The sequence below is a fragment of the Eleutherodactylus coqui genome, chromosome 7 (genome assembly GCF_035609145.1).
Source record: "Eleutherodactylus coqui strain aEleCoq1 chromosome 7, aEleCoq1.hap1, whole genome shotgun sequence".
Classification (NCBI taxonomy): domain Eukaryota; kingdom Metazoa; phylum Chordata; class Amphibia; order Anura; family Eleutherodactylidae; genus Eleutherodactylus; species Eleutherodactylus coqui.
Window position 1 is genome coordinate 61,687,104 of NC_089843.1, and position 18,743 is coordinate 61,705,846.

The window sequence follows — 18,743 nt, forward strand, 5'->3', positions numbered from 1 at the left end:
ACTCGAGTATTAGGGTGCTCGAGATGCTCGTTACTCGAGACGAGCACCACGCGGTACTCGTCTCGATTAAACGAGCACTGACCATTGAATTCAATGGAGCCGGCAATACAGCATGAATGGGTGAGTGAGTGTTGCCTCTGATTGGCTCAGCGCAGCTCTCAGCTGAATGACAGCAGTTCAGTACCGCAGTGCAGGGGACAGCAGGAGAAGACGCAGCTGTGCCCCGGCAGCTGAAGGGAGGTGAGTATCTATTTTTTTTGTTTTTTAAATCACTTTTGATTCATTTCCAGGGAATGGCTTATATGTAAAGCCCTTCCCTGAAAAATAATTCAGGTGTGCCAGCAGACCATTGTCTTCAATGGAGTCGCCGGCAGCAGCAGCGGCTCCATTGAAGTGAATGCCTGCATTTTTATTCTTTTTTACACTAAAATCTTTATTTTTCAGGTAAGGGCTTATATTTTTAAGCCCTTCCCGAAAATTCATCCCGCGCTCGCCGGCAGCCCATTGCTTTCAATGGAGCCGGCTGTATTGCCGGCTCCATTGAATTCAATGGGCTAACATCGTTCTTCTCTGCCACAGCTGTTACAGCTGTGGCAGAGGAGAACGATCGTTATGCTGACAGTGGGGGGGGGGGGGGGGGGGTCTCACTCTTGCCACTATTGTGGCTTAATAGTTAGACCTCGGAGCCCGAAATGCAGCCCTGCATGTTGCTCCTCATCTGCCCTATCCATTTCTGTGTTTTTACATGACTTTGGTGATTTGCTAAGATTTTCACAAATGAAAACCTTAGCGGAGCACCAGTTATATACAAAAATGCTCGAGTCGCCCATTGACTTCAATGGGGTTCGTTACTCGAAACAAACTCTCGAGCATCACTGAAAGTTCGACTCGAGTAACGAGCACCCGAGCATTTTGGTGCTCGCTCATCTCTAGTGATGACTAAAGAGGTCACACATCTGGACTCGGGTTCATGGGTGTGAAGTGCCCTTGTAATAGACCATAAATCCAGGTATTAGATTAAATCATTGGGCCAATGACTGGAAAGTTCAAATCAGTTTCAATTCCCAGACGTTTCTCTCTCTTTCCTTTTTAAAATGACCTTTCAGTGTTAACACCTTTAAATCTGTCAAACTGTGGTCTGACCCTGAGAAATCTTTTTTGTCTGTACAAATTCATCCTGGACTATAGTCTCTGCTTAGTTTACGCTATGTACTGATGCAACAATTTTTGCCTTGATTGTGACAGTACAGTGAAGACTTATCTTATGTTAACCCATTATCTTAACCCACTCTAAACCTTGTACACCGTATCATGTACACATCTGGGGATGTATGAGAAAGCATCAGTGATTTTGTAGTCCCATTGTGTGTTGGGTTTGTGAACTGCGTCTGTTAGTAGGATGCGCGTACAGGTCTTGCATTCTCTACTGTTACAAGGAGAAGTACCAGCCTCTGATGATGATGAGAGGGTACTTCTGATGGGGAAATTTGTTAGGATTGGTGGCTTAATGAGAGGAAAGGTAAATCTGGGAATATTAATATATTCCCTTGACTAAATTGTCTTTGTGAAGTATGGGTTGGAGATCAGGAGTGAATTTCCCCATGATGTTCATCTGTAAATCAGTACTGTCTCAAGCAAGACATTGATCATATCACTCACAGGAACTAGTTCTTAGTCACCATCGCTTATAATGAGAAGCAGCTAGTAACTTTGGCCACTGGCACTTGTCAGTTAAATGCTGTAATACAATTATTATTTGTGATATAATATATGCAGGTAACACATTCCCTCCTTCCCTATTATAAATTTTAGATTAAACACTTCCACTCATTGTCACTAGCTGCAAAGCCCATCGGTCATTTTAACTGATCTGGAGACAAGGCAGAGAAACACACAGATACTTGGCCCCAGCTTTTATTGTTTTATCTCACTACAGTGCTGGATTCGCATCTACACTGTAAGTACTGCTGTATAATGTCCTCCATGCTGCTGCACCTTCTGATGATGTGATGGAGAAAAAGATAAGAAGATATCCTGCTCCTCTTGTGTATGGGAGACATCATAGTAGTTTATCTGCACCCCTCCTCCAGCTGAGTTAAGAGAAAACTAACAATTAGAAGTTGAATACCATCGCTGGTCGGCCATGTTGGTCGGATTTGAACCTAGGAACATAGTGCTATAAGGCAAAAGTGCTAATCACTGAGCTATATCCTTTGAAGAGACCATCATCACATTCTTCTTTTTATGGAAAAACTAGAAAGTGATGTTTTGTCATCCTGCTCCATCAAACCATTGGCCTTCTTCTGCTGCATTGATGACATCATAATCTTCTGAAGATAGTGAAGTTATGTAGTCAGACCCCACTAATCAAAAAGTGAAGGCATAGCCCAATGATTCACCATCGCTTCTGTTGTGGTAACTTCTTTGGATAGGGAACCCTTTTATGGTAGTGCAAACATTTAATAAGTTTAAGAGAGCAGACAACGAACAAGGTAGTGTTAGATCACGTCAAACTGAAAATATCACTGGAGGGCAAAATCATTAAAAGAGTCTCTCTTTTTTTTGGCCACGTGATGCCCACTAACTCACTGGAAACAGTACTGATGCTTGGCAAAGTCAGCGGAAAGAGAAAATCAGGACTACAAAGAACAAGATGGCTAGATACAATCAAGGCCACCACCAACATGTCAATCGCCGAACTGAAAGAAGTGGTGAAAGACAGGAATGCATGGAGAACATTGATCCACAGATTGACCGAAGGTCGGATGCAACTGAACGGATAATCATCATCATCATCACTTTACTCATGTGATTCTTAAATGCAGTAATATGTACGCGATTATTTAGGTTGTATTTGTCTCATATTACATTAAGCTTAAATATATACAATTTAACAGAGTAACAAATTTGCAAAAATCGGGGGCAGATATTTTTTTCAGCACTGTATATTTCAAATATAAGTAGAACTTATAAAGTAGCGTAAAAATCATTTGCTAGAATATTCTGAGCTGCCAGGTGCTCCTAGATTAAAACAAAGCCCTGATTAACGCAAATCTATTAAACACTCACCACAGGACAGGCAGATCAGACATTTCTGACACATTATTGTCCCGCTTGGCTGGAGGAAGGAAATACTAATAAATGCATTGACTACATTTGTAAAAATGCATTTAATTGCAGCATTAAATCAGGACCCAAATTGGGCCTTGTGCAGTGACTGGATATGTAATTTTATATTGAAGAAAATTGGTGTGTAATCTTAGAGAGTGTAATAATTATTTTATTATTTTTCTATTTACTTTTATTTATTAATATTAACCCCTTTAGGACTGATCCGCTCTGGGCTTTGGCGGCAATTTTTTTATTTTTTTTTGGTTTTGATTTTTCATTGTCGTATTTCCAGAGCCAACATAATTTTTACATTTTCCCATGAATATAGTCTTACAAGTGTTCTTCTCAGAACAAGCTACAGTTTTTATCAACAAAATTTTGGAGTAAATATACTATAAGTCCTTTTATTTATTTATTTATTGTGGGGTTGCAAAAAGAAACAATTGTGCCATTGCTTTTTTCCAACTTTTAACACTCGCTATTGTGCAGATTATATAGTACGTTAACTTTATTGTATATATTGGCATGGCCTTATAGGAATACAATATTAATGGAACTACTCAGATGTTGTCCGTGCACTACAGGTAGAATGGATTCCCACAGCTAACAGGTTAGTATATTTTTTATAACAGGTACAAAAACAACACATTTCAGATTCAGGGTGGCTTCACACGAGCGTGTTTTTGTGCATGCATACACACGCACAAAAACACGCTTGTATTTGCAACATTGCATTCCCTATGGTGTGTGCACATGTCCGTAGTTTGCAGGTGCGTGCCTGCAAAGATAGGACATGCATGCACCATTGGGAATGCTGCCAGCGGCTCCATTGAAAACAATGGTCTGCCAGCCCCCTGCATTCTTTTTAGTGTAAAAAAAAGAAAAAAAAATACTTACCTCTCCGCCGCTGCCGTGACCCCAGATGTTTCCTTCACCCCCGCTAGTTAAAAGAATTCCCTGCTGCTACATCTGCCACATCTGTGGCAGATGCAGCAGAGGAATTCTTCAATTCTCTACCGCAGATATCCCACATGACAGCTGCGGTAGAGAATCCAGCTGCCGGCATCCCCGTCATTGGATTTCAGGGAAGGGCTTTAAACATAAACCCTTCCCTGAAAATCCAATAAAAATATTCACCTGCCTTCAGCTGCCGGGGCTCAGCCGCGACTTCTGCCGCTATCCCCGGCTTTGTAGTTCTGAGCTATCAGCAGCCAGGGATTTAAAATCCCCGCCTGCTGGTAGCTCTGATTGTAATTGGCTGAAGCACTTTAGACAATCACAATCAGAGCTACCAGCAGGCGGGGATTTTAAATCGCCATCTGCTGATAACTCAGCAGCGCTACAAAGCCGGGGATAGCGCGAGAAGTCACTGCTGAGCCCCGGCAGCTGAAGGCAGGTGAGTATGCTTTTTTTTTCTTTTTTTACACTATTTTAAATGGAAATAGTGACCACAATATACAATTAATTTCCAGTTGTCATTCCATAGGAAGCCTTATCAGGGAGCGACAAAAAAAGAACTTTAGTAAAGCAAAATTTGGTCAGCTCAGAATTACTCTAGGCAACATTACTTGGGGAAAATGTCCTCAAAAATAACAGTACAAGTGACAAATGGGAGAGATTTAAAAACATCCTAAATACTTCATGTGAGCAGATCATACCCTTCAAAAATAAAAGAACTATGAATAGAAGGAAACCAATGTGTCTCAACAAGACTAGAAGAGGGCAATAAATGAAAAAAAGAAAGTGTTGAAATCACTAACAAGAAGGCAGTGAAAAAGGGCTAAAAACATACAAGGAAAATAACTAAATATGTAAGGAAAAGATAAAAACTGCAAAGGAGGAGGCAGAGAGACTGATTGCTAACGAGAGCAAAATTACGGTAACCCTCAGCTATTTTTCAGTTATGTAAATGGTAAAAGGATTTGCCCAGAAAACACTGGCCCTTTAACAAATAATGCAGGAGAAATCATAGAAGATGATGGGGGGCAGGCAAATCTATTAAAGTTTTTTTTTTTCAAGTATATTCACGAGAGAAAAAGAAGCGTCACACGAGATGCAAGTTGATAACATGAGCCCCTCACTAAATATCACCTGTCTAACGCAGGAGGAAGTGCAGAGTCGACTAAAAAATATTAAAATCTACAAATCACCGCGGCCCCAGGTGGAATACACAAAAGAATTCTAAGTGAACTAAATGACGAGATAGGCAAACTGTTAGTTCTTATATTTAGGGACTCTATTGAGAACAGGGTTGTAACACTGAATTGGCGCATTGCCAATGTGGTTCCAATATACAAAAAGGGGTCAAGAAGAGAGCCAGGTAACTACAAGCCAGTAAGTCTCACCTCGATAACTGGAAAAATATTTAAGGGGTTTCTGAGAGATTCCATCCTGGAATACCTCAAGAAAAGCAACAGAATAACTCCTCATCAGCACGGGTTCATGAGGAGTCAATCACGTCAAACCAACTTGATCAGCTTCTACAACGAAGTAAGTTCTAGGCTGGACCTGGGAGAGTCTATCGAACTTGTATATCTAGATTTTTCTAAATCATTTGACACCGTGCTGCATGATAGGTTAATATGTAAAATGAGACAGCTCAGTCTGGGCAAAAACATGTGTAGCTGGGTAAAGAACTGGCTCAGAGATAGAAAGCAGGGGGTGGTAATAAATTGTTTGTACCCTGATTGGGCCACCGCTGCTAGTGGGGTGCCACAGGGTTCATCATTGGGCCCCATTCTGTTCAATATATTTATCCATGACCTGATAGAAGGACAGCACAGTAAAACATTGATATTTGCAGACAATACAAAATTATGAAAGATAATTAATACAACGGAGGACAATGTACACTACAAATAGACCAAGATAAACTGGGGGCTTGGGTAGAAAAATGACAAAAGAAGTTCAATATTGATAAATGTAAGGTCATGCACATGGGCAGGAGAAATGGATGTCACTAATATACACAAAATGGGGTACTGCTAGGGAAAAGTGATAAGGAAAAATAACTGGGGCTGCTGATTGACTGTATACTTGACTGGAGTAATCAATGCCAGTCAGCTGCTGCAAAAGCAAATAAAGTCTTGGAGTGCATTAAAAAAAGGTATAGGGGAACTTGTCATGCCTCAAATGGAATACTGTGTCCAGTTATGGACACCAGTACTCAGGAAAGACTTTGCAGTGCTTGAGGTGGTTCAAAGACAGGCAACTAAATTAGTAAACGGAATAGGAGGACTGGAATACCCAGAGAGGCTATCAAAATTGGGATTATTTACCCAAGAAAAAAGACAGTTAAGGGTGGACACCCACTGGTGTTTTTTTCTCCACTGCGCTGCGAGAGTAAAGTTAAAATCTCGCAGTGCGAGAAAAAAGCCAGCATTACGCCGGGATATCAGGATAACACCGGCATATCACCAGTCTTTTGAATGGGGCCAGCGGCAGCAGCTCTAGCCCCATTGAAAAGAGAAGCAGAATGCCAGGAACTTCTGCCACAGCTGTGACAGCTGTGGCTAGAGTTTCCTTCATCCCCGCTGAGACTGCGGAGGTGAAGGAATCCTCTGCCACAGCTGTCACAGCTGTGGCAGAAGTCCCCGGCATTCTACCCCATTGCTTTCAATGGGATCGGCACTGCTGCTGATCCCATTGAAAGCAATGGTTTCTGCCAAGCCCTGCAGTAAGATTATCAGGGAAGGGCTTGAAATATAAGCCCTTCCCCGATAATCAGTAGAAAGTGTATAAAAAAATTTAAAAAAAATTTACTCACCTGTCCGGCGCTCAGATGCGTCCTCCTGGTGGCTCCCCTGCACTGCTATTAAGCTCTTTCAGCAGTTGGGGATTTAAAAATCCCTGCCTCCTGAAAGGGCTGTGCAGATTGGCTGAGGGTTCAGCCAATAGCAGCTACTGCTTAGCTATTGGCTGAGCGCTCAGCCAATGACACATAGCCCTTAGCTATTCATTCATGAATAGCTGTATCTTAGCTGATTAAAAAGGAAACCATTGAAATCATTTGTTTCGGTTCATCCCATTATGCAGCTGTGATTTTCTCGGCCACATAATGGGACAAAATCATGTCCATCAGTTTGAGCCCTTAGACTGTCTACCTGCCACAATATTGTACATATTCATATAAAAACAAACTACAGAGGCATTATCCTATATAAGTAATATGGTTTCCAATGAAACATTTCAGAAGGGCACCTTTGACGCCATATAAAATAGGTGTAGAGAGGTGCAATAAGGCAACACAGGTTTGTAAGATGGGAAATTACAACTGTATACAATTTGAAGCAAACCATTTAATTACTGTATTTGACATCAGTTTCAATTTTTTTTAACGTTGTAAACTATTGATAGCCTATTCTCAGTATAGATTTTCAATAATAGATTGTCGCGAGTCAGTCATCTGGGACCCATGTCAGTTAGCTGCTCTCTGGATCAGTGTGCTTGTGTACTGAGTTGATTTCTGCAGGAAATAGACAGATCCATTCCCAATGCAGTAGCCAGGATTGGTAATGTAGATCAAGTTGCCATTCAGTTCAACAGCAATGGGGCCTGTAATACCAAGCCTTGCCACTGTAGTGGGAATGGAGCTGTCTGCTTCTTGCAGAAATCAGCTCAGTGCAAAAGCATACTGATCCAGAGAACAGCTAATCCCTGGTGACTGACTCCTGTGAATCTACTACTGCTGACCCATCCTGAGGATAGGACATCAATAGTTTACAATTGAACAACCCCTTTAAGAAATGCTTCATGTAAAAATTACTGTACTATTTAGAAGCTACACAGTAAATATCTCCAGATCTGTTAACAGTGTAATCTTCTACAGTTCCAGGAAAGGCAAGCTGGACTTTATTACGTTGTTGTAGTCTATATAAAATAATTCTAATATCATTATACAGAATGTAGTCAAAAAGACGGTTACAGCACTATATCTCAATACTGATGTCCTATATTGAAATAACAATGGTGTGGCAAACGGGCCCCTGGGGGCCCCAGAACGTGGATTTCAATTTTGTGTTGTGGCCCTTGTAAAAGATGAAGAGAAAAATCCAATTGCAAAGTTACGGAGTAGCATGTGAGAAATAGAAATCTGCTTTCCATACCTCTCTAATTCCCATTCGTCGGCTATAACCAAAGTAAAGAAAGCAAACTTGAAGTGGCCTCCTTCTGCTACGATAGGGTGGAGCATCGAAGATGTCATCCACTGTTGTCTGCAGGCGATTCAAGTACCAATCTCTGTTGAGAGTTCCTAGAATGACCACAAGTCCAACGAGGCAATTGCGCCAAATTCCAATCCACACATTCATGCTGAATATTGCATTGTCTTCTGATTGGGTCGTGCTTGGACTGCACTGTTGAACGGCTCCATGCACGTATCGTAGTTGAAGAAGGACGCCAAGTATGCGCTCTTTACTTCAGTCAAAGCAGCAGTCCAACAGGACTTATAGAGAAATGGAAAGCGGATTTCTGTTTCTCACATGTTACTCTTTATCTGTCCGATTGGGTTTTACTCTCTATCTCATACAAGGGCCACAATACAAAATTGAAGTCCATGTTACAGGGTCCCCAGTGGCCCATACACCATACCACAGGATAGTGCATCCACACCTTCCCATTCAAGTACGCTATTGTTATTTCAATATAGGACACCAGTACTGAGATATAGCGCCGGATCCATCTTTTTAACTACACCCTGTATAAGGGTGATGTTTATATAAATGGGTAACATATTTTGCCTTATATCTGCATATATGATAGGGAGTTGCTTTGTTTTACCTTTGACAGATATTAAATGTGCAGCATTAAATTTTGTCATCTGAACCGTGTTCTGTCAAAAACAAGAAATATCCTGCGCTAGCCTTTATCTTGCTAATATTTTACAACTGCAGATTGTCTTTAGGGAGTCAATCAGGATGAAGCCCAGACACACAGGTGCTGACTGCATGTTGATGATATACCGAATAGGAGGAGAAAAAAAAGAAAAAATGGAAGAGATAAGTGGATTTTTAAGCAATAGCTTGTGTGTGACCGTAACACTGCAGAACTAAAATAGTACAATTAGAACTGCAACAAAGGTGCATATACACAGACATGGACAATGACTGTACATAGCATAGTGTATGACTGCTGTAACACACATCTAATTACCTGCATTTATGAAGCGAGATACTGATAATGACTCTATCTATGTAGAATACTTATTACCTGCAAACACTTTCTTAAGGAACCAGCAGCACATTATCTGCAATAAAAAAGAAGCAATAAAAGATGCAAAACAACAAGGAAATAAATAAACCCCACGAACCAGCATTCACTAAAACAAAGACAGCAAACCTTGGGACAATAGGGGGAATCAGCTCCCATTAATCCAAACCCATCATGTATCTGCCCCAGGTGATAATATACCGTATATTCCCTTCAACATGTTATTATGGGGGCAGCATGTAGTTCGGGAGCTGCATGCTTTATTTCTTTGTCCCTAATTAAAGCAGACTCAGACACATATAATTGCAGGCAGTAAGCCATAGAGTTCACATTGCAGAACATTGGTGTTGCAGACTGCTAATGAGATGTATCTTAATTAGTTATGTAATAATGGATACAAAAATGCAACTTTTTCAAGAATGGATTTTGATGCAACTTGCCCTTTTTCCTATGGGGTAAGCAGCAGTTTACTGATGTAATGAGGATTGCAGGGTGAAGCGTGATGCCAGTGTGTTAGGGGAGGGGAGCGTAGGGATGCAGGGATGTAGATGCAGCCTCTATGCCAGCATTAACGCCCTCCAGCAAGCTGCAGATGTAGGAGATGTATAGACCTAGACCCAGGGCAGGGAGCATCAGATCGCACGTAGGTGGGAGACTGTGTGCAGCTCCTTCTTTCCTCTCTCCATCCTTGTGTACTGTGCTGGGGACTCCCAGAGCAAAGCGCGTCCACGCAATAACCGGGCACGTCCACGGCGACAGCATCAGCAGCCCAGTGCTCGCACCCGCATCAGACCCTCCTCCATTCATAGCAGCCAGGATCTGGATGTATCTCAGCTACTGCAGCTCCTCTGCACCCGCAACTCCAGCATCCTCTGCAGGCTCCGGGCTGGCACCATCCCCTGCATCCCTTCCAGGTAGACAACAATAAGCCTTTGTGGAGGAGAATCCTCATCATTGTGTCTGCTGGATTGCAAGCAACTTACGACTCCTGGAGATGCCAGAGCCTCAGCTTGTGTGTCTAGTGGATCTCTGCTCTAGATTGTAGTATCCATTGCTTCTATAGATGTCTTCCATCTATCTAGTGCCCTGGCATGCTCACTTGGCTCTTATGTCTTGCCAGCCTTACAATGGCAGTCCCTGTGGTCACTCTTGTTTTGTGTAGTGTACATGTGTAAACCAGAGGAATAGTGGTTAGCAAGGAGCTTGCTGTCAAGTGGGGTAGCACATGGTGCTGGGACTGAAGAATTTGCAGGTAAGATCTGTATGGTTTTATGATCCAGAGGGATGCTTTGCTACCTTATCCTTGGAGACCTCTTAATAGTCCTTCTCAATCACTGAATTCATGGTTCAGAGAAAGTGTTTCTGTATTCTCTCCATGCATGGTCCATAAGGACTTTCCTATGCAGAACCCCTATTCCAAACCTGCAGAACCCAGATTAGAAGAGTGACTGTAACAAGTCCACATGGACTTTTCAGTAGGCACACAGTGAGGCTACATCCATAACATTTATGGTCATTCTAGACCTTGCATGCAGATGTGGTCCTCCTGGACCTATCTCCACCTGGACCACCTGCTTGTAGAACCTCTATGCATGCCATGTAAGTTCTGCACCTCTGTTTGTTACCGAATGGTCTTCTGGTCTAGGTGCTTCCCAGTAATATATTTTTTCTCTATCTCAGGTCTTTTCTTGTAAAAGCTTTCTGGAGCCAAAATGGACAATAAACTGCTGTTTTGTAGAAGGAAACTAGTCCTGTTTCTAACCATTGTTATGTGGGAGTCATCAAGGTGAGCTAATGTTGCATTTCCTATTTTCTTGCACTGGGCTAATCACCTGCTGGGTTATTTTAGCTGGGTTCTAGCTCCAAGACATTTTGGTATTTTAATTAAAACATATCTGACACTGGCCCTTAGCAATGGAGAGCTAATTGGAGCATAATGCTTGCTAAAGTCACATTACTTTAAATAATGGGTACTTGAGTATCACAATGCCCTATAGCTATATAGCAATGCCCTATTATCTGTAGGGAGCAGTCATACTTTTTAAGTATGTGTTCATTATAGGCGCTGATTATTAACTAAAGTCCTAGATCTGATGGGGCAGTATACAAGTGCAACTTTACTTATTTGTATGCAATGTGTAGAACTGCATGAGAAAGAAAAAAAAGCACTTGGACACTGCCTGGAGTTACTGACATGCAGCGTGATGTTACTACAGTATTTATTAGAAACAGTCTAGTCCTTGGAAAAAGTAGCAGGATCTATTCTAAAAGCCTCTAGGTGGCACTAGTGTACAATGCCAGGCTCCAATACAAACTGTAGACGCAACTTTTTGCTCTGTTGTTTGTTATTTCATAATGGTAACATAAATACATAGTGTTTTTTTCTCTTATGGTTTATATTTACCTGTGATGTTCCTTGCACATATTTAGCAAAATGGATACTTTACGTCCATTCTTAAAGGGGCTTTATAAATCATGCCATCCCTAATCAGCATGCCTAAACTCAACTTAGGGCAGAACATTAAATTTATTGAACTTATGATCCAGAACAGAATACTCAGCTTGTTCTTTCTAAGTGTAATTATTTAAAGCTGTTTTTTTCCATTTTCTGTTATTTTTCAAATTTAACAATAGGATATGTAAAACATGTATAGAGTAAAGTTGGTATGATAAGTCCATAAGCTATGTATCAAGATCAAATTGGAAGAATATGCTTTGTTTATAATTATTGATTCTTCTTCTCATCCTTCTCCTCTTTCTCCTTTTTCCTCTTATTATCCTTCTTCCCCTTCTTCTCCCCTTTCCCCTTCCTCTTCTTCTCCACTTTCCCCTTCCTCATCCCTTTCCCCTTCCTCTTCTTCTTCCCTTCCCCCTTCCTCTTCTTCTTTCCTTTTCCCTTCCTCTTCTTCTTCTTCCCCTTCTTCATGGTATTATTATGTTTTTACCTACCTTCTCACATCCTGTGTCCATATTCAATCTTAATTCTAAGCATAGACATCTATTTCTTACAATTCTCTTTTCCCATTTTTATGTCTTTTGCACATCCAAAGAAATGCATTTTAATAGCTTTATCAACTAAGATAAATCTAGAGCTGCTGTTAACCGACACTAACACTTCCACGTCCGCCGAATGCCACAACTGTATTTTTTATAAACTATTACATTCTATAGATATTTCCCCATCATCATAAGTGGTCATGAAATGAGCAGCAGGAACTTTGTTACATTTGACTTTATGTTTATGTTAATTGTATCATATAATAAAGTATTTGTAGCAGATACATTTCTGGCAGTTATACAAAGTATTCTGCCCATGTAAAGTATCAGTAAAGTTACGTGCATGATCAGAAATGCCTATAATTTCATATATTCTGTGGTGTACTGGTAATGCAGTGTCGATTTTGTGCATATACTTTGTCGCACAGTTAATATTACAATAAAAAACAGCAAATTTTACCTTGATTATGATAACACCACACAGAAAGCTATCTTCTTTTAACTGATTAAACACAATTGTTCTCTTATCTTAACACAACAAACCCCATTGTAAAGTAATTTCAAGTGTAAATAAATCACCCTGATAGCACGGCACACCATGATATCACATCCCCATGGTCAAGAGTCAACTACATCTGTAGTTATAAGTCTTCCCAATAATGTAATTTGTGGTGTAAGCTTCAGGTTGTAGAAACATCACCAAATCCTGATCATCACTGTTGGCTTTATTTCTTTGTGCTAAATATTATGTCATTTTCTGTATGTTATCCGTCAACAAATACGTATTTTTTCTCATCTAGGCAAGTGTTAGCAGACACCCTGGATGATGATGCAAAAAATAACATCACCATATTCACAAGAATTTTAGACAGACTACTGGATGGATATGATAACCGTCTCAGGCCCGGATTGGGAGGTAAATGCTTCCATGACTTCAGCTATATCTGATTACTTATAAGATCAATGTGCAGAGTAAAACATATTCATATGACACCGTAACATGTGTTCTATGGTATGACGAATGCTTATACCCATTGTGCTAGTAAAAGATGGAGGTGGAACAACCAGTCTACCAATTCTACCTATCTATCTATCTAACTATCTCCTATCTATCTATCTATCTATCTATCTATCTATCTATCTATCTATCTATCTCGTATATATCTATCTATCTCCTATCTATCTATCTCATATCTATCTATCTAATATCTATCTATCACATATCTATCTATCTATCTATCTATCTATCTATCTATCCCATATCTATCTATCTCCTATCTATCTATCTCATATCAATCTATCTTATATCTATCTATCTATCTAATATCTATCTATCTCATATCTATCTATCTATCTCATATCTATCTATCTATCTCATATCTATCTATCTATCTATCTATCTATCTATCTATCTATCTATCCATCCATCCATCCATCCATCCATCCATCCATCCATCCATCCATCCATCCATCCATCCATCCATCCATCCATCCATCCATCCATCCATCTATCTATCTATCTATCTATCTATCTATCTATCTATCTATCTATCTATCCTATATCATCCACCCATCCATCATGACATGCGTAGATGTTAGAAAGCATGCTGCATTATTTCTCCTTACATCATTATCATATACATATCCATTTGGTCTTAATCAGCTGTGATATGTAATATATTGAGCTCTGCTACATACGCACAGTACATTTCTTGCGTAAGAAGAAATTACTTTTTGTCTATTTCTCACTCACCTAAAGAAAAAAAAAAACAGTTTTGCTTGTAAAAAGCGTTTGGATTACTACGGACTGTGGGGATCCAATAGCGATAATAAGTTGAACATCAGATTGTTTAACTCGTAGCAATGTAACAGTAGGAAATCTGAAATCGCTAATGTGTGAAATGTAAGTTGCATTTGGTGTCTTCTATGAAATGGAATGAAATCTGCTAGTCAGTGAAGCTGCTGCAGTGTAGACAGTCATTCTTTCTTTTTGGTTTGGTTTTCTATGGCAATGCTGTCTAAGTTCTGATGACTTTTTGCATTGGAGGCTCCATCGCAGCTGGCAGAAAAAAATAGCAGTCCATGCGGGCGGACACTGATGGATCTCCTTTACTCAGCGGGGTCTGTTAGGCACAGTACGTGAATATCATCTCTTATGATGGAGCAGAAAAATGGAATTCACAACTCAGATGTGAACGCAGCCTTAGAAGTTTGTAGACTGCAGTAGACTTTGTAATAGGAGCTCTCAGCGTAAGGGCCCCGTATCTGCACCATGTAACATGCAGAGAATAGAACCCATTGATGTGAATGGGTTCTTTTACATGATCGTTTTTTTACACGCATTTCGGTCGCGCACAAAAAATAGGACCTGCTCTAGTTTCCTGTGTATTCACGCACCAAGGGTCCCCATTGAAGTCTATGGGAGGTGTGCAAATGTGCAAGGGGATGCATTAAAATCTGCGCAAAACCACAGAGAAAACAACACATCTGGACCTCATTTGGCTAAATAGCTTTTTAAATCAGGGCAGGGCTGTGTTGCATGTTCATATAAACAGGCCCTGCATGCACAAAAAACATATGTACTATTATGCGCTGATACGCGCTCAAATCACCATTGTTCATTGCGCAAATATGTTGCAGTGAGGCAAGTGTATTTACGTACATACCTGGATAAAGCTCCCCGAAATGTTATACAGTAGCTTAAAAATTCTAACTATGCTTAGAGATATGTTGTGCGGTGGCTTGGTACGTTCAGATGTGCAGAGCTGAGTTTGTATTTGGTACAGCTCAAAAAGAAATGAAGAGGGGCCAATTTCCTATTAAAAATGCACCGGAATTTTGGGACTAAATGTACCAAAACAGTGCCGTACATGCCTTGTGACACATTTATTATGTGTTTTGGACAGTTTTCATGACTCTCTAGATGCTTTTCAAAAGTGTCTAGAAAAGGGGGCGGGGCTAAGTGGAGTTGTAAAATGCACCGTATTTATTAATGGCATGTGCCAGTGTTTTGGTTCATAATTTACATTTCTGCTGTCTGGGCTCTGTGCAGCAGTGGCGGAAATTTATGTCAGCCACTCCATTGGCGATCTTGGCCCCCCTCACAGCGGGTAAAACACCTGGAACAGGCTGTTGCTGCCATCCTCAGGACCTGATTGGTTCAGGTCTCAATGACGCCATCACTGTCAGCCAATAACAGGGCTGGCTGGAAAAGTTCTTTCTTCTTCCTTCTCCTATCATTATGAGATGGAAGGAGAGATAAGAAGAGCCCTTTGTGTAAAAGCACCAGACATTAACCACTTACACGCATTGACCTAACATTAACCCCTTCTCTTACAATCATCTATACCAGTGTCTCCCAACTCCAGTCCTCAGGGACCGCCAACAGGTCATGTTTTCTGGATTTCCTCAGTATTGCACAGGTGATGTAATTATTGTTGGTGCCTCAGACATTGCCACAGGTGTTCTTACTATAGGATATCCTGAAAACATGACCTGGACCTGTGGGGGTCCATGAGGACTGCAATTGAGAAACACTGATCTATACTACTTAGTAGTATAGGTGATTGTATATTGCAGCGTTCATCTTAACTATTTAGAAATAATTTAACCCTTTCCAATCCACTGTCTGACCTCTGAAGACATTATGATTTAAGGCTGTACAGCTCCGATGTTGGAAGACGTCCGTCTGGGTTCTCTTACTGTATATTGCCAGCCTCTCTGCTGTTGGAGCCTATCCAATGTGTCACCTCATGCAGTACTGGCTTTAGCCAGCATACAGCGCCGTTGTATAACGGCAGAAAAAGACTAAGCCCCCTAGGAAAACCAGGATATAAATTGGATTGGAAAGGGTTAAATTCATAGGGGTATGTCCCCCGGGGCCTCACAAAAACCTGCAGCATATGTGACGCTTTGGATTTTGGTGTGGCTTTTGTTGCAGATCTGCAGCTGGTTTCACCCTTTCAAATATAAGGGTTAAGTCTGCTGCAGACCCACATCAAAATCTTTGTAAAGATCCGCACCGGTCACGTCATGTGGAATTTGACACAGATTTTCTGCAATGGAAAGTCCCCATCCATTCTGCTAAATGTGAATGTACTCTTACATGAATTTATTACATCAATGAATTGAATCATCATTCCCATATTAAACATTATACATTAAATACAAATAAAAATGAAAAACAATATACGTCCAAATTGTAAATGGTAAACATTAATGTTACATTAGGAAGTCTCCTGAATTACTCAAAAACATTCAACGTTTTACAAGTGTGCTTCCAAATAAACAATGGAAATATATATCAGATAAATGAGTGCAATATGTACGTACGGAATGGACATACAGCAGACAGATTTGGGTGGTTTCACACTGGCATCAGGGTCTGTTCACGGTTTCTGTTTTTCTGCTCAGTTTTTGGAGGAGAGAAAATGAAATGAACTGATCATTTTTTTCCCCATTGATTAAGTCTTCTTCACACGGGCGTGATTTAGTCCCGTTATGCGGCTGTGATAATAATGGCTGTATAATGGGTCGAAACGAAACCAATGGTTTTGTTTTCATTTGCGGCATTCTCACCCGGGCAAGAACAAACCTCTTCTAAGATTCGGCAAATCCCTTAGCAGGCACCGCTGTGGTGAATGTTGTATATCTTTTGACTGTCTTGGCTAAGTGGAAGCTTTTTAAAAATGAGACAGCATTAATACATTTGACCTGCCATATTTTCTTTAAGATTCCTCACTACCATCTCTAAGATTTCTTCTGTGCAGTGCCTACTAGAGATGAGCGAGCATACTCGATAAGGCAAACTACTCGAGCGAGTAGTGCCTTATTCGAGTACCTGCCCGCTCGTCTCTAAGGATTCGGCTGCCGGCGCGGGTGAGAGGTGATTTGCGGCGGTGAGCAGGCGCGAGCAGGGGGGAGAGAGGGAGAGAGAAATCTCCCCTCTGTTCCTCCCCACTCTCCCCCGCCGCTCCCCGCCCCTTGCCGGCACCCGAATCTTTAGAGACGAGCGGGCAGGTACTCGAATAAGCCACTACTCGCTCGAGTAGTTTGCCTTATCGAGTATGCTCGCTCATCTGTAGTGCCTACACTACAATCACAGCTTCGGAAGCTTTGCCTTGTGGCTGAAACAGACGGGCGCATGCACAAATATGCTTGCCCCATACTAGCGCATCAACCAAGTTAGGGTCAGATGCCTTTTTATACCTTAGTTGAACGCAGGGTAACTCCCTCCCCCTTTTTTTAAGCTTCCATAGACTTCTATGGCAGCTTCCTGCGTAACACAGACAAACATAGGGCAAGACCTATCTTTTCTCGTATGTAGAATTTGCGCGTGAGAAACACGGTTGTGAGAACGAACCCATTGAAATTAATGTATTTTCTTTGTCACAATTTATGGGCGTGAGTTTCATGCACTCAAGAACCTCTGCAAATACATTCATCTTCTTAAGCCCCTACAGCTTAAACAGACGGGCGTGATCTTGTCCCATTATGCAGCTGTGATAATAACGGCCGCATAACTGGATGATACAAGACAGGACTGGCGCTTTTTTTTTTTTTTAAACCCGCATGCACTAGCATGGAGTTTGAGTAATCCGAGAAAAAACAAACAAAATCCCAGTACATGCCCAACTATGCTCTGTAGCAGCGAGTGTAGTTGCGCTTACGCCGACACGTTTTTGCCCTTAGAGTGCCTTAACACATTGGGGTTGACCCACTGCAACCGCATGCAGATCACCACTGATTGATGAGTAAGATCTGAAATGGTTATTGTTTCATTGATAAATCCAGATGTCAATGTATTTGAACTATGAATGAGGCACTTTTGTGCACATTTTTCGCATTTTACCGTACTCTTGCGTGCGCAGGGCCTGTTCAAATGGGTGTGGGGCACAACCGCACCCTGATTTAATAGGTTATTTAGCCTAATGAGTTCCAGATGTGCTCTTTTCCTTTTCGCAGTACTTTGAGCATACCATTATGTATTGCATGCACATTTTCGCACTCCCCCATAGACGTCTATGGAGCTTTTTGCAGCGCTAATGCGAACATTTTTTTTTTCTTCTGAAACAAATGTGCACGGAAAAAAAACCTACTGAAATCAATGGGGTCTTTTCTCAGCGTTTGGCACACGCGATTGTTGCATGCACAAATATGCCCGTGTGAAGGAGCCCTTGGGCGAACGTCACGCTGAGGCTTTCTGTAGTGCTACTGATTGATTTTAGCAAGTGACTGCTGCAGTCCACAAGATTATATACTGCTCGGTCGCAGTGTGTACTTTTGGACTGCCGTAGTAGTCAATAGTTAAAATCAATCAGTAGAACTACAGGAAATCTCAGCGCTGCCTAAGGGCTTAGACGGACAAACGGGATTTCGTCAGGTTTTGCGGCCATGAAAATCACGGCTGCAAAATAGGATGAAACAAA

At 41.2% G+C, this 18,743-nt stretch overlaps 1 protein-coding gene across 1 annotated transcript in view; it reads left to right on the forward strand.

Moving 5' to 3' along the window:
- Window positions 1-10,522: 10,522 nt before the first annotated feature.
- The window catches only part of LOC136573328 (gamma-aminobutyric acid receptor subunit alpha-2-like), a 192,915-nt gene continuing 184,694 nt past the window's right edge, over window positions 10,523-18,743 (forward strand). The window contains exons 1-3 of the mRNA XM_066574617.1: window positions 10,523-10,570; window positions 10,999-11,104; window positions 13,116-13,231. Coding sequence (XP_066430714.1) covers window positions 11,031-11,104; window positions 13,116-13,231 — 190 coding nt within the window. The 5' untranslated portion in view covers window positions 10,523-10,570; window positions 10,999-11,030. The remainder of the gene's footprint in view (window positions 10,571-10,998; window positions 11,105-13,115; window positions 13,232-18,743) is intronic.